Genomic DNA, 27,760 nt, shown 5'->3' with positions numbered 1-27,760 from the left:
GATCACAGAGGTATCCATGGTAACTAATTGACCTCTGGACGTTTTGCCTAGGGTCACACAAACAAATGGAATTGATGCAAAAAGGCCGACACCCGCATGTCATCCAGGCGTTAGCATCAACGGAGGGTGACTGGGCACCAAGCTGGTGGCAGTAGAGTGTATTGACTGCCGGTGGGGTTGCCAGACACTTCAATGTTGCCATGTGTCCGTATGATAGCCAAAATGATTGAAGTGTGATGTTAATCAGGGTAAATTAAACTGGACACATGAACAAATTCATTAATTCTAGTAGTTGCAGGGAATTTCTTTTTTACATTTTTGTATATAAAACAGAGCTGTATGACCGTTAAGATGATCTTATCTCAACTCTGCTGCAGTGCGGGCCAGTGCAGTAGGTCAAAGTTCATGTAAAACTCTTTATATAGAGCATGTGTACAAACCACAGGGTGTGTTCGGCACCTGGCCACACAACCGCTGCCATAATATAAACCCTGATTGGCAGATGCACATTTATTGCCGTTTTCAGACAACTGCTACGTTTGTTTGCTCAGTTCCTGAACTGTTAGGTGGAGACTGATGCCAGCTCTTACTGTATGAAGCTCAAAGCTCATCTGACGGGGAATATCTTAAGCCAGCAACTTTCAACCAGTGGACCACATTGTCTTTCATCCAGCTGGAGGCCCCAGTCCTTATCGATGTGTAACTCTTGAGTCGGGCCGAGTGCACAGACCAGGGCTTGGCTTCTCTTATCAAAGAAGGAAGCACCTGGAGGGTGGAAACCTGCCACTGCTCTTCCCACTCAGCCCTGTGTGTGCGTATGCAGGGCCGGACGGACATTCAGTTTTTGTTGAAGGTACGTGATTTTTTTTTTTGTGTATTTTTCAAATTACAGTCTATCTTGTTTTCTCACTATAGTAGAAAATTAGATTCAGGAGCGGGTTGATCACAGCGATCCTGCTTATAGTCCATGATTATCAGAGAAAGTATATGAAGCTGAAAGTCACACAGCAATCTTGGTAGAGCTCGTTGTAGAGCTCATATCTTTTATATGAAAACTGTGAGTTTTCCAACCAATATTTGAATATATTAGGAATTTCTAAACCGAGTCCGAAATACACACAAACAAAGCCTTAACTGGTTCCTCTTCACTTCTGCCACCTGCTTACCTTATCGGTTACAGGTTTTATAATTAAACCGTCTAAAAGGAAATTACTCTTTGCCTCACCTATCCTGGTCCAATGTGTCATACAAACCCACCCACTTCATTCACACAGGTGTGAAATTATGAAGAACCTGAGCTAAAGATGGGATCTGAAGCTTCCTCTTTTGGTGAAAAAGAGAAAAGGCAAGGTGAGCGCTGCTGCGGAAGTTACTAATCTTTTTTTTTCCCACTTTTCATTGTTTTTACATTATTATTTTCACTAAGTGAGATCCTGAATGTCACCCTGGCAGCAGCAGTGATACCTTTTCGTGTACTATGCTATTTGGGGCAATGAGAGTAAAAATAATGTTTATTTTTCCAGAGAAACATACCATAAACTCACCGTTGCTCTCAAACTTGTATTTCTTTACAGAGGAGGAGCGACGCTTGCGAGCGAATGACAGACCTTTCAACCTGTCGTACAACTATGCTGTGAGTGAACAGTGTGTCGTAAAGTATTTCCATCAAACCAATGAATATTTGAGCTACAGTCAGAGTATGAGGGAGCTGCTTAATGACTGAAACATGCTTACATATGGTTTCATGGTCAACTCCATATCTTTGGTAATTTAATTTCTTTTTTTTTTAGGGCCCGAGCACTTACAGTGTGAAGGCCCTATTGTATCCGTAGGAGATGTCGTTTTTATTTTCCTCGTTTTTATTTTTCTTCCGACGAAATGAGAGCCTTTTTGCCCCCCTAAACGTGCTCCAAAAGTCACCAAATTTTGCACGCAAGCCAGGCCTGGCGATAAATTTGATATTTCATGGTTTGCATTAAGGGGCATGGCCTAATTGCTCAACAGCGCCCCCGGAAACTTTGTGCCTCAAGCCCCACAATACGGTTTGACGTACATGCACCAAAATCGGTACACACCTGAATCATGTCACAACTTAAAGAAAAGTCTCTTGGCGCCATGGCCGAAGCCGAACAGGAAGTCGGCCATTTTCAATTAATTGTGTAATTTTGGCGCAATTCATGCCATTTCTTTGGTCGCTTCTTCGCCCGAACCGTAACCTGCACCCAAGTGTGTTATTCATCAAAATGTGCGTCTCCATCCTGCGACGACGCGCATTACTTTTCTCAGTCAAAAGCGTTACCGTGGCACCCTTCATCTGATTGGTCCATATGTGATAGCCCCTATTTCCTGCTATAACTTTTGAATGGTTTGACATATAGAAACATGGGATGTCATCGGACTCGGTTTTGAGTCCTTGACCTTTATTGGTGAAAATTGCATGCGCGAGGGCCCGTTCATCGCTGTTTGCAGCTTTAATTTGATAATGTGATTTCACTGTCCTTTTCAGAACAATGCCATCGAGACCTCCAAATACAACATTTTCACCTTCCTGCCTCTTAACCTGTTTGAGCAGTTCAGGAGGATTGCAAATACTTACTTCCTCTTCCTTCTTATCCTTCAGGTAGACCTCTTATCTCTTATTTTATTCTATGTCATTTTGAATGATCATAATTATGTGGATCTTATGTAATGTCAACAGTTAATCCCACAAGTATCCTCACTTCCATGGTTCACCACAGCCGTACCCCTGGTTGTGGTGCTGACCATAACAGCGGTCAAAGACGCCACTGATGACATAGTAAGATCAAATTAATCAAATGTAAAACCGGACTTCAAGATTATTCAAAAACCAAAATAAAAAAATCAATCAGAATTTATAAAAAAAAAATCAATGTTTTCTCTCTGTCAACTGAGTAGAACAGACACAAATCTGACAAGCAGGTGAATAACCGAATGGTGGATGTCCTCATCAATGGAGAGTGAGTCATTTACCCTGTAAAACTTATATCAAAGATTTGTAACAAAAAGGAATAAAAGATTGTATTTTGTGTAAAATGTGATCAGATTTTATGTTCATGTCTCTACAGACTGAAAAAAGAAAAATGGATGAATGTTCAGGTTGGAGACGTTGTCCAACTGGAAAATAATGAGTTTGTCACTGTAAGTATTAACTTACTAGGTATGAAAATTAAACAGAAAGATTCATTCATGGTGTTTTTTCTCCTGATTTGCGCTTACAGTCCTTTCATCTCTCAGGCAGATCTGCTGTTGCTCTCCAGCAGTGAGCCTCTCAATCTGGTCTACGTGGAAACAGCTGAGTTAGATGGGTCAGTGTGTAATACTGTGCATGTGAGTGTGTGTTTGTGTGCACCTGTGGCTGACAGGTTAAGTCTCACACTGTCTTGGATTTCCCTTCAGTCACATGCTTCTCATGTCCTCTTGGTCTCCCTAAGCGAAACCAATCTGAAAGTGAAGCAGGCGCTGACTGTAACTGGAGAGATGGGCGACTGCATCCAAGTGCTTGCAGGCTTCAAAGGTGAGAGCCTGAAACTTCATATGTAGGGCAGACTTTCAAATGTACAATCTACTTCCTTCACAAAGGATTAAAGAAAGAAAATTGGATTTCTCTGATCATGAAAATACCAACCCAGGAACACAGGGTGTTTTCTAAACCACATAACACACTGTACATAATGATTTTACCAAAAACTAGTATGCTGTATGCAGGATGCAACCAACTGTGCATTCAGCAGTATGCATGAAGCACGTGGAAGATATATTTCTATCCTGCATATCAAACCCAATCAGTCTGTTGCCATGCTCATGTGACTGGTTTCCAGTTGTGCCCTGCTGGTGGTATACTATGTAAAGTACTGATGACGACTGAGATCAGTATGCAGTACTGATACTGTGTACTGCATTGTATGTGCAGTATGAGGTTTTTAAAGACAAGCACGACTTGTTTGGTTTATTGACTGCTGACTGTTTCCTCTTCCGCCATTACTTTCCTCTGTCTCTTCGTCACCTCTGCCATGATGTCTACTGTAGCTTTGTGAGTTAGCTTTATTGTTTTTCATGTGTGAACTAGTGTTTACACAGTTATACAAAGCTGTATGAAGAGATGACTGAAAAAGGAGTTAATTTGACTGTTTTTGTGTATAATTGGGAGGAGAAATTACCAAACCTCTTAAAATACTTCCTTAAAATATCCAATTATTATTTTGAATGAACTTAGAATTTATGTTTTATGATTAATAAAAGAAAGCTTCTTGGTGTCACTTTGAAATGCTGGCAAAGTATTTGCAATTTCTTTTGTTTGAAATTATCTATATTTAAATTGCAAAGTTTCAAAGTTGTAGTGGTTTTAGAGGAATGTCGGAGGTCGAAGTAACAGTCAACAGTTTACGGCAGTTTAAACAATAATTGCTCATGGAAAGCTACAATATTTCACTGATTTGGAAAAAAAAATTATACTTGAATTATAATGTTAAAAGATTTATTATAATAAATGAATATATAAATAATGTATGCCACGCAAGGAAAAGATACAAAAGAATGCAATAGATATTAGATTAGGGGACCTATTATGAAAAACAGGTTTTCTCTTGCTTTAACATATATAAAGTGGTCTCCCCTCAGCCTGCCAACTCAGAGAAGGAGGAAAGCAACCAAATTCTGCAGTGTCTGTACAGCCGCCTGGATGAGCCATCCAGTGTCATGTGGCTTCTATGAGCCGTTTAGATTCTGCTCCTGTCGTGACGTCACGACAGGAGCAGAGGTTTGTGCCTCCGATGCGTGAAACCACGCCCACAACTAAATACCGTGTAAAGGCTGAGTTATGGTTCTGTGTCAAAACGACGCCGTGCCTACGCCGTAGGTGGTGTTTTCTGAACACCACCATTACAACCAGCGACGGAGCGAGAGCATGCGACTAAACATGTCATCGCTGGTCAGATTGGGGAGGGGACCAGAGAAACCTACGGAGTCCGACATGGTTTTGGCGTAGTTACACACCAAGACAATATTCATTTTGGTTACTTCCGACTGGCGAAGATGGGAGTCATTAGCTCCGACATGGATGATAACTTTACCATATTTACGATTACCCTTTGCCAGTAGCTTCAAATTTGCTTCAATGTCGCCCGCTCTGGCCCCCGGGATACACCTCACTATGGTCGCTGGAGTCGGCTTCACATGCCTGACTATGGAGTCGCCAATCACCAGGGTCGGTTTCTCAACGGGTGTGTCGCTGAATGGGGAAAATCTGTTAGACACATGAAGCGGGTGGTGGTGTTCCGTGAGAGGACTACGCTTCCCCCGAACCATCACCCACCGGCCCTGCCTGGCCGGCTGCTCGGGAGCTGCAGGGGAGCGGCTACCCTCAGCTGCTATAGGCCGGTCCGCCGCTAGCTTAGCCTGGTTAGCTGAGGAGGCTATCGGACTATGGTCAAATTGGCAGAACCGGACCTCTAACTGACTGAGCCTCGCCTCCAGCCCTGCAAATAAACTACATTTTAAGCACTTACCGTCTTCACTAAAGGAGGCAGAGGAATAGCTAAACATTTCACACACTGAGCAGCAAAGAGGTGAAACGGTGGAAGACGGAGAGGCCATGCTAAGATGCTAACAGAGGCTAACGGACAGAAAATGTATCAGTGATTGGTGACAGTGAAAGTTACAGAAGAAAAAATGAGCGAGTGTTGAAATAAAGACAGTAAAGGCCTTGACACACCAACCCGACTTCCCCCGCTCTCTGCCAACTGCTGTGTCGGCTCGCGTCGGCTGTGTCGGGCTGTGTCGGGCTCTGTCGGGCTCTGTCGGGCTCACTAGACACACCGCAAATACGACACCCGACGACGAACTAGCATGTACGTTCTGCGCATGCGTGAGAGGTAATTCCCCTCCATACCAGCAGGCAGCGGTAGTCTGTATTAAGGGGCTCAAGGAGGGGGACAGCGCTTTTTTTTTCAAAGCTTTATTGAGAAAACACAAGTGCAGACAAACAAAACTCTGACCAGAACAGATCTGATCAAAACAGACAAACAAAACTCTGTGTAGAATTACTGCTGGCTGAAATAAATCATTTAGGAAGATAAATGTTGGTTTAATAGATGAAATCTAACAGTTGTAGCTACGCCTGTTAAGTAATTTGCTCCGAAAATTTCGGGATTTTCTGCCTGCCGGCTCCGGAGCTGATTTATGGTTCCACGTTAAATCGACGCAGAGCCTACGGCATATGGTACGGCGTACGGCGCGCGTCGCCGCGTAACCTACGTCGTAGGTTCTGCGTTGGTGTAACGCAGAACCATAAATCAGCCTTTATTCTGGCGCGGTTTGAAAAAGACAAGCGAGTGATTATGTACATTCACTGAGTGAATATTATGAAATTAAAATATTTATTTCTCGCTAGAAATGTAATCAAAACGCATTTTTATGCAGAAACTAACTCAAAATATTGATTTTATTCATAAGAAATGTCCGCCATGTTGTTTTTTTTATTCAGTCCGCAAATGACGACGAAAAGCATTCTGGGAAATTCTGGGAACAGCCAATCACAGAGTGAGTTGTTTGACCGATGGCCGACGCTGATTCATAGAGATAGAATCATAGGAATCATAGAGATAACTTCTCATTTCAACTAACTGGATCAGCCGTTCCTCATCCATGACTGTTTCCTACAGCGCTTTCAACCGGCTTTCAACGCGAGCGACAGTAAGAAAACAGAAGCAGGGCGTCCGACAAATGTTCAGCTTAAAACGATGCGCCGTGTTGCGCTGCGTCGCTGTGGCCAGTTAGGACAGTCCAATAGAAAATAAAGCAATGGAATTGATTTTGTCTCTGATGCTCGCTTGCATGCATGACACGGTGTAAGGCTGATTTATGGTTCCGCGTCAAGGCTGAATTATGGTTCTGCAACAAATCGACGCCGTGCCTACGCCGCAGGCCACGCCGCAGGCAACGCTGCAGGCCACGCCGTGCCTGACGTGCACCTCCCACAAATTTTAACTACGCGGTCACTGTGACCGGAAAAGTCGGATAAATCATTCAGGAAAAGATCGCACCCCCCCCTAGTGGTCGCGGGGGGTACTGCACCACGGCGAAATAGAGTGACGGAGAAGTCCGAAGGTTCACGACGGTGTCACGGTGACGGCGTAGGCTCTGCGTTGGTGTAGCTCATAACCATAATCCAGCCTTAACATCAACGCAGAGCCTACACGGTAGGGTACGCCGGACCCTACCCGGTAGGGTAGGGTCCGGCAGAACCATAATTCAGGCTTAACTCTTCCGCCATTTTTTCGTAGCGGTGTATCGCGTCATTCAGGCAGCCAATCAGCACAGAGCCTCATTATCATAGCCTCCCCACCCACTCATAGAGAATGAGGTTAGAAACGGTAAAGATAAAGACATGACCCAGAGGCTGATTTTCTAATTTATATAGAAAAAACTATCAAAAGCTTGTTTTTAAGACATTCAAGGCCTGTCCAAAATAGACATTAAATGCCATAATAGGTCCCCATGAGTATTAGCATTAGCATTATTTTGTTTGCAATTTTCTTATCTATGTATGTATTCTGTTGTTTATCTTTCATTTATTGAGGCTTAAATATTCATTTAATTCCCTATACAAAGACCGGCTTTTCTGCCTTTAAAACATACTTGTTGCAAAATGAACATAATTATAATTTTTACAAATTTTTACAAAAATAAATCCAGTCACATGAAGTGTTAAACATTCTTTAGAAAGTCTAACAGCACATTGGCTTGGCTGACACTAGATTAGCAGTTGATGGTGTTTTTGCATTTGAATATGAAGCTGCAGGCTCCAACGTCCTGTTATTACCCTTGAAACATGTTTACCGAAGACCTAGATCTGATCCAAATATGTAATTATGTATTTTATAGGTGAAGTGCGATGTGAGCCTCCCAATAACCGGCTAGACAAGTTTAAAGGGACCCTGACTATGGATGGACAAAATTACGGCTTGGACAATGACAAAGTGCTGCTCAGAGGGTGTACACTCAGGAACACGGAGTGGTGCTTTGGTCTGGTCATCTTTGGAGGTAAACTACAACCTACTGCTTGTATAAGAGTTGCTATCAAACAACTATCAGTGAGGTATTTTGGTTCTAGTAGTCAATATTAAGGTCAGGTCAAGGAAAAATACTCTGATTCTCTAAAACAACTTGGTGTATCTTGGATAGATGTCACTCTGGCTCTGCTCCGGTGATACCAACTGAATGATTATTTCCTTCAGTAAAATGCAAAATCTTTTTTTTCTTGGGTTGGTGAGTGCAGGAGCTTATTAAAGCAGGGTGAAGTGCATGCTAAGTAAAGTTAGTAAAACCTAGTTACAGTCTTTACAAACTTACCACTCAATGTTTAATATGCGCTCACCACTACTGACCCTTGCCTGCTAACAGATTAAAATGTGTTATTCCTCGTAGCAAATTTAACTTCTCCATGTGCAAACTTTGCAACAGGTGATGGGAAATTCAGCCTCTTTCCTCTGTCAGCTTCATTGGAAAAGCAACAGTCGCATCTAGCGAACAGTCGCTAGATGCGACAGCAAGTGACAGCCCAGCAACTAAAACTTAAAATCCTGCTGGAGTAGGACTAAGTTCCTCTTTTAAGGATCAGATGTCACTTCTGTGTCTCAGTAAGTGCTGATGGGAGCCAGTAGTGAGATGTTGAAACTAATATTGAAGGAGAACAAGAGTGATAATCTTAACATGCACATGGGATGTGGTAAATTTAGGAGTCACCTCGTCCGTCAGGGGGTGTTTTAACAACAGTCAACAGAGCAGCGCTCAAGTAGAAATAAAGACAACAAGACTGTTACAAATGTATAGATTAACTCTTCCATTTAAACGCACAGTTGAAAGGTTTTCCATTCACTCTGCTGTCATATTAAAGCTGCAACTTTGCAGCAGTTATGAACACTGATACTGAATTTCACTTTTTTTTTTTACAGATTTACAGATTAATCAGCTAACTAACTAACTTTTGAGTTTTTCCATCCTTTCTTTTTCCCCAAAGTAATTTATAAGGAAGTGTAATTTATTATTGAAAGCAGCCTTTCTAAAAATGTTCCCCTATAAATGCTCTACAGTAAAAATGCTGAAATGAGAGTATCTGAACGTGTCATTGAATCTCTTCAGGTCCTGACACCAAGCTCATGCAGAACAGTGGAAAGGCAACTTTCAAACGCACCAGTATTGATCACCTGATGAATATCCTGGTGTTGTGTGTGAGTTTATACACAAACAAATTATTAATCAAGTGCAGTTCAGCAGGAAACGTGTTGTCCTTTGTCATTAAATTCATTGTAACAGAATATTGTTCCTGAATATTGTACTTATTAATAAATATTCTTCATCTTGTACTTCTTATTGTAATTGTTCAAATATCAAATAGTTGCCCTTTATGCCCTTTAAATATTAATTTTACCTTGAAGCTTCTTCTTATTAAAAAATATGGATTCCTAATAAAGGCTTATATCTTTTTGATTAAAAAGATGTATTTTCTCTATTTTGTAAGATCTTTGGTTTCCTGGCGATCATGTGCTCTATTCTGGCCATTGGCAATGCAATCTGGGAGATGACGGACGGTTCTGTGTTCACGGAGTTTCTTCCTCGTGAACCAGGGATTGGCACCTCTCTCTCATCCTTCCTTTCCTTCTGGTCCTACGTCATAGTTCTCAACGCAGTGGTGCCCATTTCTCTCTACGTTAGGTAAGTTTTGATAGAGAAAAATATATTTGAATGAGGCGAGTTGTGAAATCCATTCTGAAAGTTTGAGCCCCAGTTTTCTCTATGACGGTTCCTTCACGCCTGATATTTTGACATTTGTGCTTAAACGTTAGCGTGGAGATCATCCGTCTTGGGAACAGCTTCTTCATAGACTGGGACAGGAAGATGTATTACCCTAAAAATGACACTCCTGCCCAGGCCAGGACCACCACACTGAATGAGGAGCTAGGCCAGATCAAATACATCTTCAGTGACAAGACCGGCACCCTGACGCAAAACATCATGACCTTCAACAAGTGCTCCATCAATGGAAAAGCTTATGGTGAACAGCTTTATCACAATATACCAAGTAAAGAGAGAAACACACATCCTTGTACCTGAATGATTGATTCAGAACCCATCTTCTATTTTTCAGGAGAGATCTATGACTTTTCTGGACAAAGGGTGGAAATAACAGAGGTGGGAAGGCTAAACAAACAGTTCTAAGTTATAAGTACTACAAGTGATCATATATTAAATTTTTTACATTTTCTTTAAAGAAAACAGAGAAAGTGGACTTCAGCTGGAATCCTCTTGCGGACCCAAAGTTTGTCTTTCACGATGGCAGTCTGTTGGAGACGGTGCGAGGGAGAAACCCAGAGGCCCAGGCCTTCTTCCGCTTGCTGGCTCTGTGCCACACTGTCATGCCAGAGGAAAAGAAAGAAGGTGAGGTCCTGTGATGGTCATCATATTGGGGATTACCAGCCCATGACACTGGCTTGATATAGAGAGTTTAATTGCAGCTCACACCCGTTCTTTTTTAAGATTGTACATGGTCGTATGAACTCCAAATTACCCTCGATGACATTTGAGTTTTCAAACATAAGCAGTCACAATATGTCCAACTTAACATGTCTGACTTTGGATTTTCTTCACGTTTTTGTATTTTATGTGCTCTTTTCCCACACTTTTTCACCCGGTAGGAGAACTCAACTACCAGGCTCAGTCTCCTGACGAGGGGGCGTTGGTGACGGCAGCGAGGAACTTTGGTTTTGTGTTCCGCTCTCGTACACCAGAGACCATCACGGTCATGGAGATGGGCAGAAAAGTCGTATATGAACTCCTGGCTATTCTGGACTTCAACAACGTGCGGAAGAGGATGTCAGTGATAGGTGAGAGAAAGTAGCGATGAGTAGCAACCAGGGGCGTCAATTGGGTATGAAGGTATGGCAGCCGCCACACCTTGGCTTCAAGGGAAAATGTAAATGTTTGTTTTTTAAATACATTTATGGAATTACTCTGTCTATTTGTATTGATTATTCTATTACTCAATACATATAGAATAACTACAAATGTAAATCAGAACAACATGATCGATTTCACTAGTTATTTTACACTGTAAAAACTCAAAATCTTAAGAATATTTGTCTTATTTCTAGTAGTCGGGGGCCCCGGGGCAAAATAAGGACTGTTTGGTTCAGATTCTCGCAAATTCGCCAAATTTGGCACAGATGTTGTCCATACCATACTTAATCATTTTAAGATGGGTGCCAAGATTGGCGCCCCATGGTGCTGCCATATTTCGCAATCCAATATGGCTGCCACCCCCAAAAAACGGAAAGGCCTAGAATCATAAATGATACCACTTTTTATGGGTTTTCTGGATCGTAGAATCTGATTCTGGTGTTATTTCAATGATTTGAGGTCAAGATTACCCCTCAAGGTCAAGGTTACTCATCAAAGTTAGTATATAAAGGTAATATCGGGGTAAAATCCAGTATTTTTGGATCGCCATGCCAGCTTCTACCCCCAAAAGTTGTTTTTTTTCTTCTCATTATAAGCTATACTCAAAAGTCAAAACAATCAGATTATGTCATCTCAATGATATTAGGTCAAGTTTACCCCTCAAGTTTACCCAAGTTAACATAAAGGTCATTTTGGGGTCATTAAAAAAAATCTCTGCGATCTAGGACAAAGTCCGACATTCTTCAATGCCTCAATGCTAGCACAGGTCGTGCAGCTTCTGCCAAACAAGCTACCGTTGTGGTGTTGGATATGGCAGCAGTCATCCACATGGTGCGGCCCACAACAGCAAAGACATTCAGCGAGTATGTCTTGCTCAACATTATGCCATTCCTGGAGGCCCAAATGACAACTAGTACCCAACGCATTGATGCTGTATGGGACAACTACCCAGAGGAAAATAACCTAAAATATCTGACACAGAAACGACGTGGGAATGGTTCACGGACAAAAGTAGGTGATGGTAGCACTCCAATCCCTAAGCATGAATGGAACAGTGGCTTCCTAAAAAACGAGGACAACAAAAAGGAGCTCTTCTCATTCATCAGCACACAGATCTCAAAGAATGACATGCGTGGAAAGCTCCCTCTGACTACCCGCTTTGAGACTGTGCTCTCCAACATGCCTTGTGATGTCACAAAACTTCAGAAGTGCAACCATTCTGAGGCAGACACCAGGATCCTCCTGCATCTGGCACATGCAGCAGAGCAGGGTCATACAACAGCCTATGTTCGCACCGTAGACAGCGATGTTGTCATTTTGGCAATCCGGTTTTTCGAGACCCTTGGCCTAACAGAGCTCTGGGTGGGTTTTGGTACTGGTCGAAAATATCGTGACATACCAGTCCATACCATCTACTCTGATCTCGGTCCATCAAAGTTCTTGGCACTACCCCTCTTCCAAAGCTTAACAGGATGTGACACAACTTCCCAGTTTCTTGGATGTGGCAAAAAGACAGCTTGGGCAGCCTGGAGAAGCATACCAGACCTCACCAACACACTAGTTGCTCTCACACACACCCCTGACCTCTTCAGTCTTGAGTCTGTGCATATGCAGAACATTGAGCGTTTCGTCGTCCTCATGTACAGCAAGGGGTGTGGTGCAGCTGGTGTCAATGAGGCCAGACATCGCCTCTTCACCACTGGAAGTAGATCACTGGAAAACCTCCCACCTACCCAAGCTGCATTGTTCCAGCATGTCAAGCGAGCGCTACTGCAGGCAAGTTTCTACTGGAATCAGGCAACCTCGGTCCAGCAGGAAATTCCTGACTTCAGTGAGTGGGGCTGGCACAAATATGGCACTGGCACATGGCAACCACTGTGGACCACTCTTAATGATGCATCAGCAGCATGTGACCTTCTTGTACGCTGTGGCTGCCTCAAGGGATGCATGGGAAGGTGCAAATGCAATCGTATCGGTGTCCGATGCACAATCCTCTGCAAATGCGAAGGTGGGTGCCTTAATAACGAAGATGACAGCCATTAACTCCCCGCTTTGCAAGGAATGGAGACACAATAAAGAATGTGAATGACATTTTGAAGTTTTACGGAATAACTATTTTGATTACATTGTCCCCTACTGTCAGTTGTTTAGTTAAAGTTGAAGTTGTACTTGTGGACTTGTGGAAAAAAAAGAAAAAAAAAAAAAAGGCTGTGTCCCTAAACACATTTTGTTTGTCTTTTTCTGTTGGCACATATAAATTTTAATTGAAAATTGTTTGTTATTCATTTATTGTTTATAATAAACAATCTACTGTTTTGAGTTGTGAAACATTGATACATACATACAAGTATAGCTTATAATGAAAAAAAAAAAAGAAAATGTTTTGGGCGTAGCATCTAGCATGGCACACCAGAAATACTGGATTTTACCCCTATATTGCCTTTATATACCAACTTTGATGAGTAAAATTGACCTTGAGCGGTAATCTTGACCTCAAATCCTTGAAATAAGACCAGAATCAGATTATACGATCCAGAAAACACATAAAAAGTGGTATCATTTATGATTCTAGGCCTTTCCGTTTTTTGGGGGGTGGCAGCCATATTGGATTGCGAATTATGGCAGCACCATGGGGCGCCAATCTTGGCACCCATCTTAAAATGATTAAGTATGGTATGGACAACATCTGTGCCAAATTTGGCGAATTTGCGAGAATCTGAACCAAAATATCCCCGGGGCCCCCGACTATAGTTAAAATGTCTAATTTTTTGTAAAAAAAAATTTAAGACAAGACTCAAAAACAACCATTTTCACCTGTTTCAAGTAGATTTTCACTTAAAATAAGTAGAAAAATCTGCCAGTGGAACAAGATTTTTTTGCTTGTAATGAGAAGATAAATCTTGTTCCACTGGCAGATTTTTCTACTTATTTCAAGTGAAAATTTACTTGAAACAGGTGAAAATGGTCAAATAAGTTATTTTTCTGGTAATTACTCTTGTTTTAAGTGTAAAAAGATTTTTTGGCTAAAAATGAGACATTTTAACTAGAAATAAGACAAATATTCCTGGTAAGATTTTTAGTTTTTGCAGTGAGCGAGACTGCATTTGAAAAAGTTTTTCTTGACCACACAGATAAGCTCCATAGCAGACTTATGTGATGAGTATTTGCTGGACGTGTTGATTGATACTGATAATTCTGTGACTCAAAACCTTGCCATACCTTAGCTTCGACTGAATTGACGCCACTGGTAGGGACGTTTTGCTTTCCGTAAAATTCTTCATATGGTTCTCATTGCACAAGTCGTGTGTTAAAAGACTTTGACTGTCTTCTTCAGTGCGGAGCCCTGAAGGAAAACTCACCCTGTACTGCAAAGGAGCAGACACCATCATCTATGAAAGACTACACCCCTCCTGTAACAAACTGAAGGAGGTTACAACTGGACACCTTGATGTGAGACATGCGGTTGGATCTTTTTAGGATGTTTATGCCAAACCTTTACCTGTATTTTGTATAATATTTTTTATGTTTTGTAATTGCTTTGAACTACTAAAATAGGAGTATGCGGGCGAAGGCCTCCGTACGCTGGTCCTGGCCTACAAGGACTTGGAGGACAGCTACATGGATAAGTGGACACAGCACTACCATGATGCCAGCACTGCCATAGACGGACGAGAGGAGAGACTTGATGAGCTGTATGAAGAGATCGAGAAAGACTTGATTGTTCGTGATTAAATTATTGGTAGTTTGGTGTCCAAAATCCTCAAATTATACTGCATATCCTTACACTGATCATTCAGTTAAACCTGTATTTATTTTTTATTTTTCAATTTCACATGAATGAGAGGGGTTTACACAGTGTCACCTTTGATTTCCAGCTGTTGGGAGCGACAGCTGTGGAGGACAAATTGCAAGATGGTGTTCCACAAACCATCGAGCAACTGGCTTTAGCCGACATTAAAATCTGGGTTCTAACTGGGGATAAACAAGGTTGGTGTTGCTGCATATTCTCATGGAGATATAATGTTGTAATGTTGTTGGGGTAATTTTGTAACACAATGCACTAGGGATGGGCGGTTTGGACTAAAAAATGTATCACGATAATTTCTGGCATTTATCCCGATAACGATAAAAATGACGATACAAAACGTTACATCAACGGGAAATATTTCTTTCTTTCTTTCTTTCTTTCTTTCTTTCTTTCTTTCTTTCTTTCTTTCTTTCTTTCTTTCTTTCTTTCTTTCTTTCTTTCTTTCTTTCTTTCTTTCTTTCTTTCTTTCTTTCTTTCTTTCTTTCTTTCAGGCTCATTTCTTTCTTTCTTTCTTTCTTTCTTTCTTTCTTTCTTTCTTTCTTTCTTTCTTTCTTTCTTTCTTTCAGGCTCATTTCTTTCTTTCTTTCTTTCAGGCTCATTTCTTTCTTTCTTTCTTTCTTTCTTTCTTTCAGGCTCATTTCTTTCTTTCTTTCTTTCTTTCTTTCTTTCTTTCTTTCTTTCTTTCTTTCAGGCTCATTTCTTTCTTTCTTTCTTTCTTTCAGGCTCATTTCTTTCTTTCTTTCTTTTTTCTTTCTTTTTTCTTTCTTTCTTTCTTTCTTTCTTTCAGGCTCATTTCATTCTTTCTTTCTTTCTTTCTTTCTTTCTTTCTTTCTTTCTTTCTCTCAGGCTCATTTCTTTCTTTCTTTCTTTCTTTCTTTCTTTCTTTCTTTCAGGCTCATTTCTTTCTTTCTTTCTTTCTTTCTTTCTTTCTTTCTTTTTTCTTTCTTTCTTTCTTTCTTTCTTTCTTTCTTTTTTCTTTCTTTCTTTCTTTCTTTCTTTCTTTCTTTCTTTCTTTCTTTCTTTCTTTCTTTCTTTCTTTCTTTCTTTCTTTCTTTCTTTCTTTCAGGCTCATTTCTTTCTTTCTTTCTTTCTTTCTTTCTTTCTTTCTTTTTTCTTTCTTTCTTTCTTTCTTTCTTTCTTTCTTTCAGGCTCATTTCTTTCTTTCTTTCTTTCTTTCTTTCTTTCTCTCAGGCTCATTTCTTTCTTTCTTTCTTTCTTTCTTTCTTTCTTTTTTCTTTCTTTCTTTCTTTCTTTCTTTCTTTCTTTCTTTCAGGCTCATTTCTTTCTTTCTTTCTTTCTTTCTTTCAGGCTCATTTCTTTCTTTCTTTCTTTCTTTCTGGCTCATTTCTTTCTTTCTTTCTTTCTTTCTTTCTTTCTTTCTTTCTTTCTTTCTTTCTTTCTTTCTTTCTTTCTTTCAGGCTCATTTCTTTCTTTCTTTCTTTCTTTCTTTCTTTCTTTCTTTCTTTCTTTCTTTCTTTCTTTCTTTCTTTCTCTCAGGCTCATTTCTTTCTTTCTTTCTTTCTTTCTTTCTTTCTTCTTTCTTTCTTTCTTTCTTTTTTCTTTCTTTCTTTCTTTCTTTCTTTCTTTCTTTCAGGCTCATTTCTTTCTTTCTTTCTTTCTTTCTTTCTTTCTTTCTTTCTTTCTGGCTCATTTCTTTCTTTCTTTCTTTCTTTCTTTCTTTCAGGCTCATTTCTTTCTTTCTTTCTTTCAGGCTCATTTCTTTCTTTCTTTCTTTCTTTCTTTCTTTCTTTCTTTCTTTCTTTCTTTCTTTCTTTCTTTCTTTCTTTCTTTTTTCTTTCTTTCTTTCTTTCTTTCTTTCTTTCTTTCTTTCTTTCTCTCAGGCTCATTTCTTTCTTTCTTTCTTTCTTTCTTTCTTTCTTTCTTTCTTTCTTTCTTTCTTTCTTTCTTTCTTTCTTTCTTTCTTTCTGGCTCATTTCTTTCTTTCTTTCTTTCTTTCTTTCTTTCTGGCTCATTTCTTTCTTTCTTTCTTTCTTTCTTTCTTTCTTTCTTTCTTTCTTTCTTTCTTTCTTTCTTTCTGGCTCATTTCTTTCTTTCTTTCTTTCTTTCTTTCTTTCTTTCTTTCTTTCTTTCTTTCTTTCTGGCTCATTTCTTTCTTTCTTTCTTTCTCATTTCCTCAATTTATCATTTTTACCGTGAGATACAAATTCTTACCGCGGGGAATTTTTTTGACGGTTTATCGTGAACGGTAAAATATCAAACATTCCTACAATGCACAGATCATTATGATTTCTTCCAGTCTGTCAGTAAAGCATGGTCACCAGTTTTTAAAGGTTGGACACATGCTGCATCTACTGTACACATGTTGTCCCATGTGTTGATAACGTCTGAGTCAGACCGATGTCAACTGATTTTCTGCATCATGCTTATTGTCATTATCATCACGTTGAAAACAGAGACGGCGGAAAATATTGGTTATTCTTGCAACATGCTGAGAGAAAACATGGAGGTGTTCTTTGTGTCAGCCCACACATCTGAAGCAGTCAGAGAGGAGCTACAGTAAGTCATTGATTATTTGAGTGGGAATTTGGGTTCCAGTTTTATTCATGTATTTATTTCTTATTTCCTATTATTTTTTCATTCTTTTTAAACCCTTGCTTGTTAACTTACAGTGGGTATAGCAATCAGTACCCATCTTCACATGCAACCATCTGATCCCACAAATATATTCGTTTCTGACCCATATATTGGAAATCCTTAAACTATGTTAAATTATTTTTAATATTACTTTTGAGTTTAACAAGGCTCTTATTTTTCAAAGCATTTGATAAAATCAACCGTGTATATCTACAAGACTCTTCAAAAATAAGAAAAAAATTTAAAAAAATAAATAAACAAAGTGGGAAGGAGTGGATGCTGAAATATAAGACAAATGTATGAGATTTGGTTTTAACGTAACGTAGAATGTTTGACTTTATAAACTTAGCAAGAACTATCTGAAAAGCATTGTGTCGTGTAACTGAGGCCAAAGACTCTTTGCATGTAAACAAACATAAAGAGTTAAAACAGTCCGGGCCTGTTGGTCAGGACTCTTACCTCACAGCCAGAATAGGCTGATGCAGGTCCTGGTGAGGCTTTTCTGTGTAGACTTTGTTCATTTTCCTCATGCTTAATTAGTCTGGTAAATCTGCTAATTTGCATAATTTGGATGCTGTAAGAGAATAAAGTGGTTGGAGAGGTAAAACAGAATGTAAAAGCACAATATACCTAAAACCTGTAGGCCAGAGAAAAGGGTCTTCACTTCAAAATAAAAGACACACCACTTTCTGATATTTCTTGCAATTTTGATAGCTAACAAAGTCAGAATTGCTGTCATTTGCATAGAATAATCCATCATAGAACTGTCTGTCACATAAATACAATTAAGATAAGATATATCTTTTCATCCATCCATTATTTATAGCCACTTGTTCCAATTTAAGGCCACAAGGATCTGCTGTAACAGTGCCATTTCTAGCTTTGTGGGGTCCCTATGCAAGATCCTATTTGTGGGGCCCTAGTTTCCCTCACTATGACAGAGATATCTTATTGATTAGACAATCCCCAAAATCTATTACAATTCATAAGCAAAACAGCCAAGTCATGATAACCTCCCATAATAAAATTCAAATATTAAGTATTTTTTTGTGGCCAAGAAAAAAATAAAGAATAAAATAATAATAATAAAATAGATACATAATAATAATAATAATAATAATAATAATAATAATAATAATAATAATAATAATAATAATAATAATAATAATAATAATAATAATAATAATAATAATAATAATCTATTTGTAAAAAAAAATGTAATATATAAAATATATTAAAATTTTCAAAGTAAAAAAAAAACAAAACAATAATAAAATAAACATAATTAAAGTTGGCCCATAAACGGAATGATGGGCACCTGTCAGTCATTGAACATGGGAACATGAGATTTTTTAACCTGAGTAAAAACCAACAGCAATGATGACTTACTTTCCATTTGAAAATGAGTCAATCCATTGGGTCTTATGAGATACAGCAGCTATGCAGCTGAGTGAACAATAGTGGAGAAAACATGGACTGAATATTCATTCACATGGTCATTCCCACAAATAACATATGGAAGTGAGTTACAAAGACCACTGAGGAGCAGTCGGTGTCATAAAAACATTTTAATTTTCACGAATATAGAAATTCTGTCTTTGAAATACTGGAATTGAGCATCGCTCTCTGTATGAATTTACCCTGAAGGAAGTCGAAACGAAACAAAAAAGTGATTAAGGAAGCTGAACATTCTCCGTTTGGGCTCCCTTGCTGGCTAATAGGGCTCTATGTATTTGCGTAGCCCCTGCATAGCAAGAAATGGCTCTGTGCTGGAGCTTATCCCAGCTCTCTTTCGGTCAGATGCAGAGATACACCCTGGACAGGTGTCCAGTTAAAAATTAAATACAAAGACCTCACAACTTCTCATGAAATAGGTATCATAAGGAGAAGAGGCCGCCTTTTGGTGGGTGTCAAGGGGACAGGTTTGTTTACCGGCGTCCAGTAGTAAAAACGTTTTTTGTTTTCAGGCGTGCCAGAAGGAAAATGTGTCCAGACGCAGCAGAGGAACCGACTGTGACCAGAGCTCGTGCAGGCCTGTTTTGGCTCCATCAGACCGAGACGGTGCAGGATGAAAAAGTGGATGGAGAATATGCTTTAATCATAAACGGACACAGCTTAGTAAGAGGGCTTTTCCATCGTAACTCCTTTTTGAACTTCCTAAATCAACAAGAAATGATGCCGTATAGAGGAAGAACTTTGCATAAGTTTTAGAAATTGTTTGAATCTAAACATTTCTAGCACAATTTCCCATACTTTAAAGCTAAGTTCGAGAAAGTAAAGTCAGTAAAGGGAAAAGGTGTAGAGCTTGTCTGGGGAAAAAAAATTGCCAGCTTTCCTTTCCTAACTTTTATAGACAGTTTAACATGAATGAATCTCGCTGTCCGAAAAAAATCTTTTCAGGGAGGGTTGTGTTGGCCAGGCTTGTTTAATAAGCGCAGTACAAGTCTATAACTGCCCCTTTCATATTCAGGGCTTTGCGTTGGAGAAGGACTTGGAGCTGGAGCTGCTGAGAACTGCATGCATGTGCCAGACAGTGATTTGCTGCAGGGTCACCCCCCTGCAGAAAGCCCAGGTCGTCCAGTTGGTCAAGAAATACAAGCAGGCTGTCACTCTTGCTATTGGAGATGGAGCCAATGATGTCAGCATGATCAAGGGTTAGCTCATCAGCACTTATACACAAACCTATAGTTGCAGTGGAGCCAGACCGCTGGAGAATATTTACTGTTTGCTGTTAATTGTTTCATTTTTTCTGTGTGTCTTTCAGCTGCTCATATTGGCGTGGGGATCAGCGGTCAGGAGGGGATGCAGGCGGTACTCTCTAGTGATTTCTCCTTTGCCCAGTTCCGTTATCTCCAGCGCCTCCTGCTGGTGCACGGTCGCTGGTCTTACCTCCGCATGTGCAAGTTCTTGAAGTATTTCTTTTACAAGAACTTCACCTTCACCCTTGTGCACTTCTGGTACGCCTTCTTTTGTGGCTTCTCTGCACAGGTGGGTGATACATACACAACATATCAGATATTTTGAAGTTGATGGCAGCAATACATCTTAAATAAGTTGGAATAGGTTGATGTTTACCATAATGTTGCACCCCTCTTGTTTCAACAACTGCCTGTAAACATCTAGGAAGTGAGGAGACCAGTTGCACCAAATGTTTTTCTATTGGTGAAAGGTCTGGATTGCAAGCAGGTTTGGTACCCAAACTCTTCTCCTGAGCACCCATGCTGTTTTGATGGATGCAGTATATGGTTAAGCAATGTCTTGGTGAAATATGCAAAGCCTTCCCTGAAAGAGATCTTGTCTAGATAGGAGCATATGTTGTTCTAAAACCTCAATGTACTTTTTAGCTTTGATGGTGCCTTTCCAGATGTGTAAGCTGCCCAATGCACCGTAAATATTAATGCAACCCTGTACCTGCTGAATGGTCCCTCTCTTCTGTAGTCTGCATCTGGCCACCGAACCGTTTTTCATTTTCCCTCTGACCATTTTAAATGAGTTTTAGCCCAGGGAAGCATTGTTTCTGGATTGTGTTCACATATGGCTTTTCCTTTTTATAGTAGAGCCCTGAGCTGCACTTGTGGATTTCAGCAAACTGTGTTCATAGACAGAAATCTCTGGACGTGTTCCTAAGTCTGTGCAGTAATTTCCAGTAGAGTCATGCCAGTTTTTAATGCAGGGTCTACCACAAGGCCCAAACATCACCAGCATTCAGTTTGACCTTCATCCTTGTCACCCGCGCACAGCGATTACTCCTAATTTTCTAAATCTTGTGATGATATTTTATATCAAAAATGTTGGGATATTCAAAGTCTTCACAATTTTTTGTTGAGGAACGTTTTCCTGAAATAGTTACACAAATATTTCGATGCAACTTGGGCAGATTGGTGAACTTATGCCCATCTATACATCTGAGAGGCTCTGCTTCTCTGAAATGCTCCTTTTATATCCAGTCATATCACTTACCTGCTTCCAATTAACCTAAATAGCAGTAGTTGTAAAAATGCTCCATAAGTTGTTCATGATTTGTGCCTTATACTTTTCCAGCCTTGATGCCCCTGTTCCAACTTGTTTGAAATGTGTTTCCCCCATGAAGATAAAAAGGAGCTAATCTTTTTTTGAATATGGCAAAACATCTCAGCTACAACATCTCATATGTTATGTTCCACTGAGAATAAAATATGGGTTTATAAGATTTGGAAATCATTTAATTCTGTTTTTACATATATATCATACAGCATCTCAACTTCTTTGGAATTTGGTTTGAAAATGAGTCCAAAAAATAAGCTAAAATCCTGTTTCAAAAAATGATTTAGCTGGTATATGCTATTCCCTTAAAGGTGGGAATAGCAGTAATAGGGGAGGGAAACTGAGTTAGACACTGTCATAAGACTTTGAGAGAGCTGTGTATAAATGTGTGCCAGAAAATGTCAATGAGCTAAAGCAAGGTGGTAAAAAGTAATAGACTGTAATGTATCCTAAGACTGATAACATCATACAGAAAATGATTGAAAATGATTTCTTCATTTACTTCTGGATTTGCTGCTTCTGGTAGATAATGCATGATTGAATTAACTTAGTTTTACTCATGCTGCTTCTACGGTTTGGCCAATGTTTGTTCAATAAATATTGACCCTGTGTAACACGTATGTATTATTGTTGAACTGAGGTTAGATTTAGATCATCTGAAGACTTGTTAAGGACTTCCAGGGGTTTTCGACTTCTACTGACCGTCATGTCTAATCTTGTTGTGTTACTGTCCAGACTGTGTATGACGAGTGGTTCATCACCTTGTATAATACGGTGTACACAGCTCTGCCTGTCCTCGGCCTCAGTGTTTTTGACCAGGTAGGTAGAAACGTGAACGTTAGTCTTCATCCAGACATTCTTATAAAACACTGTCCTTAGAAATGATTCTCAGGAATCTGCATTATCTCTCATAGCTTTTTCCTCATCTTCTCTTCCTGCAGGATGTCAATGACCGCTGGAGCCTCCGGTATCCTCAGCTCTACCGTCCAGGCCAACTCAACAAGTATTTTAGCAAAAAAGCATTTGCACGCGCTATAATGAACAGCTGCTTTAGCTCCCTGGTCCTCTTCTTTATCCCATGGGCTGCTATGCACGACACAGTCAGAGATGATGGCAAAGACATTGTAGACTATCAGTCCTTTGCTTTGTTGGCACAAACCTGTCTGCTTGTCGTGGTGAGCATACAGGTGAGGATGCAGATCTTACTCCCAAAGACATCATGTATCATTTTTCCCTGCACCTAAAATGGTATGCACCTCCTGTAAACTAGACTGAATGAACAATTTACACTTTTCAGCTGTGTCTTGACACTCATTACTGGACAGCGTTGAACCACCTTTTCATCTGGGGCAGCCTGGCTGCCTACTTCGGTGTGACGTTCACTGTGTATAGCAATGGCTTATTTCTCATCCTTCCCTCCAGTTTTCCCTTCATTGGTGAGTAGACCCAACTTTTTCTGGCAGCATTGGTCCTGTATAGGCTCGGTTTAAACTCACAAATGGCTCTAAACACTTCTATTCACACTTCACACGCATCTAGAGTGACAGCTTGTCATCGGATCTTACTGTCTCACCTCACATGGAAATAAACAAGTACCGTATTTTCCGCACTATAAGGCGCACCTAAAAGCCTTCAATTTTTTCAAAAGCTGACCATGCACCTTATAATCCGGTGCGACTTATATATGGATCAATATTGAGCCGCAACAGGTCTTGAAATCATAGACATATATACGTAGACGCCTCATGACATGCTGGAACAAAATCCAGCGTCGCCACCATATTGGATGGGTCTCCTCACTCCAGGATAAATTAACTACACTGGAGTTACAGTTACAGTTACAGCCAAAACACGCAAGAAGCTGCAAAACAGTTCTTTTTCAAAGGTTTTAGCTCCCCAGCCCCAGCTGCAAGCCTAACAGGGTAGTATAAGACCCTGGAATGACCTGGATTTATTTAGTACGGGTTGCCGACCCTTGGTCTAATGGATGCATAACGTATCCCCAGCCTCTACTGTAGCGCCTTATAATGCGGTGCACCTTATGTATGGAAAAAGTTTTAAAATACGTCATTCATTGAAGGTTGCGCCTTATAATGTGGTGCGCCTTATAGTGCGGAAAATACGGTATAAGTGTTCCACTTACAATGTCCAAATGCGTTGCTGTTTTTTCCTCTATCTCTCTCTCTTAACCTGTGAAAAGCGCAATATTTTTGTTCGATTCATTTTCTTTTTTTCTAAATTTAGGGACAGAAAGAAACTCCTTGACCCAACCAAATGTGTGGCTGACGATATTCCTGACATCCCTCCTCTGCATTCTGCCTGTGGTCGCTTTACGCTTCATTCTCATCCAGATCCGTCCCACCATCAATGACAAGGTGAGAAAGCACTAGGTAGTCCATTAAAACCCTCGCCCACTTCCAAAGTTACAATTATCCCTGAACATGTAAAAGCCTTTTAGCACAGTTTTTTTCAGACATGTCCCAAGGGTGTTCAGTTCAGCAGGGTATACTCTAACCTGCCCTGCAGTAGACCCCAGCGTAGGGTTGACTTTCTTCTCGCGTTTTGTCTGATAGATGCTTCATTGTTCATCAGCTGAAAACTAAACCCCATATTCCATGTAGCAGGATTTCATTGAACATTTTCTGGTAGAAAACAAATATCTCTCCAAAACCATTAAAAGAGACTGAGAAGGGTTGCTACCATCTAGACTGGACTGATGGTTTGTTATGCCATCAAGGTACAAGAACTTTGGTTCCAAATTCTCATTTTTAAATCTCCTGTATATTAAACCTATGATTTTTCAGTGTGAGAATAAAACTATGAAGCCCAAATGAGGATCAGTGGTATTTTGGAGGGTTGTGTTGCAAGCAGTATTGGTGATCTTGAAGCCACCTGAATGTCTTAGTGTAACTCTCAACCTTCAGAGACTCCCCGGCTTTCATTAGACCCCACTCCCCCTCCCACAAAACTACATGGAGCAGGAAAAAGAGGATTCAACAGAATATCAAAAAAACTAATGAAACTGGCCTTGAGAAATGATTTACTTCCCTTAGATTAGACTGAAAATAGTGACCATAGTGACAGTTTAAATTGAAGCGTGTCTTGCAATTAACATCTCAGGTGTTTTCAATCTTCAGTCAGTCGGTCTTCATATTTAAAGAGTGTAAAGTCCAGACTGTCCTGTTTGCTCACGGTGTCCACCACACTGAACACGCACCAGAGAAAGCAAAGGAGAGACTTGTCTGAGGAGATCAGGAACAACATTCCAGACAAGCACATTAAAAACTAGAAGACCATCTCCAAGCAGCTTGATGTTGCCGTGACTACAGTTGTAAATTTAGTTCAGAAGTTAAGGGTCCACTGGACTGCAGCCAACCTCCCTGGATGTGGACACAAGAGGAAAACTGACAGACTGAAGAGATTGATAATGTGAACAGTAACTAAAGACCCCAAAACGGCATCCAAAAAGATTCAAGGTGAACTCTAAGGTCAAGTTATGGCGATGTTAGATCACACTGTCCATCACTGCTTGGGCCAGAGAGGATTACCAAGGATTACACCACAGTTGAAAGCAAATCATAAACAAGCCACGCTGCAACTTCTCAAAATGTGCAATACATGGTTGAATCACAGATCTTCTGTGAGAATGTCTTTGGGACAAACTGGAGCTTTTTGATAAGTTACATCAGCTCAATGTTCACCGAGACAAAAACGAAGCCTCTCAAGAAGCGAAGACTGTACCTCACGTGAAACATCCAGGGGACTTGGTTATGTCCCGGTGCTGCTTTACCGCGTTTAGTACAGGCCGTCTTGGATCTGTGGAAGTTGCAATGAAATCTGAAGACTATGAAGACATTCTGGAGACAAATGTGCTGTCCAGTGTAAGAAAGCTTGGTCTCAGTTGCAGGTCATGGCTCCAAAATAATGACCCAAAACACTCAACTAAAGAGCAGCCAAGGCTGACTTAGAACAAAATGTTGGACTATTCTTCTGAGAGTCCTGATTGAAATCTTATTAAACATTTGTATTAAGAGCAGAAACACACAGTCTGGAGAGAAAACGTCCAAACCCGAAACGCTGAAAAAGTTATGCAACAAAACGGTAACCAGTTTTTAGGTTTAGGGGGCAATCACATTTTCACACAAGACTATGTAGATTTGGATTTTTTTTCCCCCTTAATAATAAAAAGATTCATTTAAAAACTGCATTTTGTGTTTACTTGTGTTATCTTTGTCTAATATTTAAATTAGTTTGATGATCTGAAACATTTAAGTGTGACAAACAAAATATATATATACATACGTATAATACGTGTGTGTGTTTGTGTGTGTGTGTGTGTGTGTGTGTGTGTGTGTGTGTGTGTGTGTGTGTGTGTGTGTGTGTGTGCGTGCGTGCGTGCGTGCGTGCGTGCGTGCGTGCGTGCGTGCGTGCGTGCGTGCGTGCGTGTATATGAAACAAGTCTATATTTAAATCTTGATGCCCTTTATCTTCTCCAGATGAGATATAAGATGCACGAGGAGGGGCTCCCTGCTCCTGCCTCTAAACGCCTGCCACCCAAGCGTTTCACCACCCGCCGGTCAGGCTACGCCTTCTCTCACTCCAAGGGCTTTGGTGATCTGGTAACTTCTCGACTGTTTCTGATGAAGCATCCTCTGAAGGTTCGACAGTCATTGTTTTTCCAAACTGACTCTTCGCTAGCTGAAGATCAGCCACAGCACTACCGTACCATAACTGAGGAGCCGGAGGAGCAGGGGGAGACACAGGAGACACAGGAGACGCAGAGCCCCTGAAAAGACAAGCATTCACAACACAGCGACAGAATTTCTGCCAAGGGCAGATTTTTCTTTTCCAAATTTTGTAGATAAAAACAAGACATTGGGTGAAATAAACAGGTAAAACATTAGCTGTTTTAATTGAAACTCTTGGTGTTTTGTAAACAACGTATTGACAATATCTCTGAAGATCCTGAATTAACTGAAGATATAGCGTTAAGGTGTTTTTTTCACGCTTTTTGACATGACACATGCTCCTGTCATATCCAGCTTGTATTACTGCTCACTCCTCTCCCCTACTGGAAGGGTTTAGATACATTTCCTCACTTAATCTTAGAAAATGTACCTATATAGAAGTTGTATAACTGTTATACAAGCCAACATAAACTTTCAATTTACCCTCCAAACACCCCTGATTTGGTGGTAATATCCTAGATTGTCAGGTTGTAGCACTTAACTATCATCTAAATACTTACGATCAGCCTGTCTTTATCAATTATCCCTAAGTTTTATTCTCACTATTTTTTGTATAACCTGTTCATTTTAAGTAATGCTGCAGGAGAGGTCGCTAAGGTTTTGTAAACACAACATTCTTACTAAACCATTCATTCATGTGAAACATGTGAAAGGAAATCTCGTTTTCTGTACTCAAGCAAATGTATATTGGTGTCTGAAGTGCCGACCAAAACTACTGAACAAAAAAACAACGACACAACTCTTTCCAGGGACTGAAAATATGTCATTCAGTTGTAGGGATAGACGTGCAATGTTACAGACTTTTAAAAAGAATCTCCACAAAACATTTATAATACGCTGCAGTTTTTCTATCTTAGAATTGCATCATGCAGCTAGCTGGAAGCATATGTGACACAAATACAAACAGAGGCGCATCCTACAGCAGAGGGAGTGATCTGCTCCACCCCACCCTAACGGTCTGCAATCAACACAGTTGTAAATACATGGTTGAAAAAGGTGCTGCGATGCCGTAGTTTCATGGCATTTTGATGAAAACGTGTTGTGGAAATTTCTTTTATAACTGCAGTTTGCAGTAACTTTTATATTAAATAAATGGATACATTTATAAAAAGCTTTATTTCACTTTTGAATATATCTTAATCCTACATGTTGCATTTTTATTTCTCCAAGATATCTTGTGACCTGATGATTTGTTTTTGCCTCTCATTTTAGACCTGGATTACTGCTAATTGCATGTTTTTGCTGGGCAGTAGAATTTTGCTTCTTATTTTCTCTCAAGTACATTTTTTGATTTTCAGATATATCAGTTGGATATGTTTCTATGTCAAGTTTATGTTTACTATATACAGTATCTATACTGTATATATTTATTTCTTGTGTTTGTGATGCTTTTGTTCATTAAAGTTTCTTACGTTCATGAGAGTGGTACTGTACTTCACCTGCTGTCACAAAAGCCTCAGAGAATGGACTTTTATAAAACAGAGAAATAGAGAAATCTGTCATAGAATTATTTTTGATCTGACTGCAATGTAAAATATACCTTAGGAAGTCTGGTGGGAAAAACATCTGTGAGTGTTTCTGAGCATTCAAGGACAAAATCTAATTTTCATGA

At 40.0% G+C, this 27,760-nt stretch overlaps 1 protein-coding gene across 2 annotated transcripts; it reads left to right on the top strand.

The window, feature by feature from the left end:
• The first annotated feature begins 514 nt into the window (after positions 1-514).
• Positions 515-27,760, top strand: LOC133455392 (phospholipid-transporting ATPase ID-like). 2 transcript variants are annotated; one of them, XM_061734396.1, is made up of 28 exons: positions 515-853; positions 1,275-1,350; positions 1,575-1,633; positions 2,507-2,620; positions 2,699-2,797; positions 2,917-2,978; positions 3,087-3,159; positions 3,256-3,326; positions 3,453-3,535; positions 7,903-8,061; positions 9,160-9,248; positions 9,539-9,732; positions 9,864-10,072; positions 10,166-10,209; positions 10,290-10,455; positions 10,713-10,901; positions 14,309-14,424; positions 14,530-14,694; positions 14,850-14,961; positions 17,197-17,299; positions 19,345-19,495; positions 19,848-20,031; positions 20,142-20,365; positions 22,136-22,219; positions 22,342-22,587; positions 22,698-22,836; positions 23,645-23,775; positions 25,897-27,760. In XM_061734396.1, the coding sequence occupies exons 2-28, from the start codon at positions 1,305-1,307 to the stop codon at positions 26,188-26,190; spliced, it is 3,606 nt and encodes a 1,201-aa protein (XP_061590380.1). In that variant the 5' UTR covers positions 515-853; positions 1,275-1,304; the 3' UTR covers positions 26,191-27,760. The 2 variants fall into 2 exon arrangements, with proteins under 2 accessions (XP_061590380.1, XP_061590381.1); XM_061734397.1 differs by lacking the exons at positions 515-853; positions 1,275-1,350; positions 1,575-1,633; ... (2 more) ...; positions 2,917-2,978; positions 3,087-3,159 and having other exon boundaries at positions 3,267-3,326; positions 3,418-3,535.

Source organism: Cololabis saira, chromosome 11 (assembly GCF_033807715.1).
Source record: "Cololabis saira isolate AMF1-May2022 chromosome 11, fColSai1.1, whole genome shotgun sequence".
NCBI classification, from domain to species: domain Eukaryota; kingdom Metazoa; phylum Chordata; class Actinopteri; order Beloniformes; family Belonidae; genus Cololabis; species Cololabis saira.
This window is presented reverse-complemented; position numbering and strand designations above follow the sequence as displayed.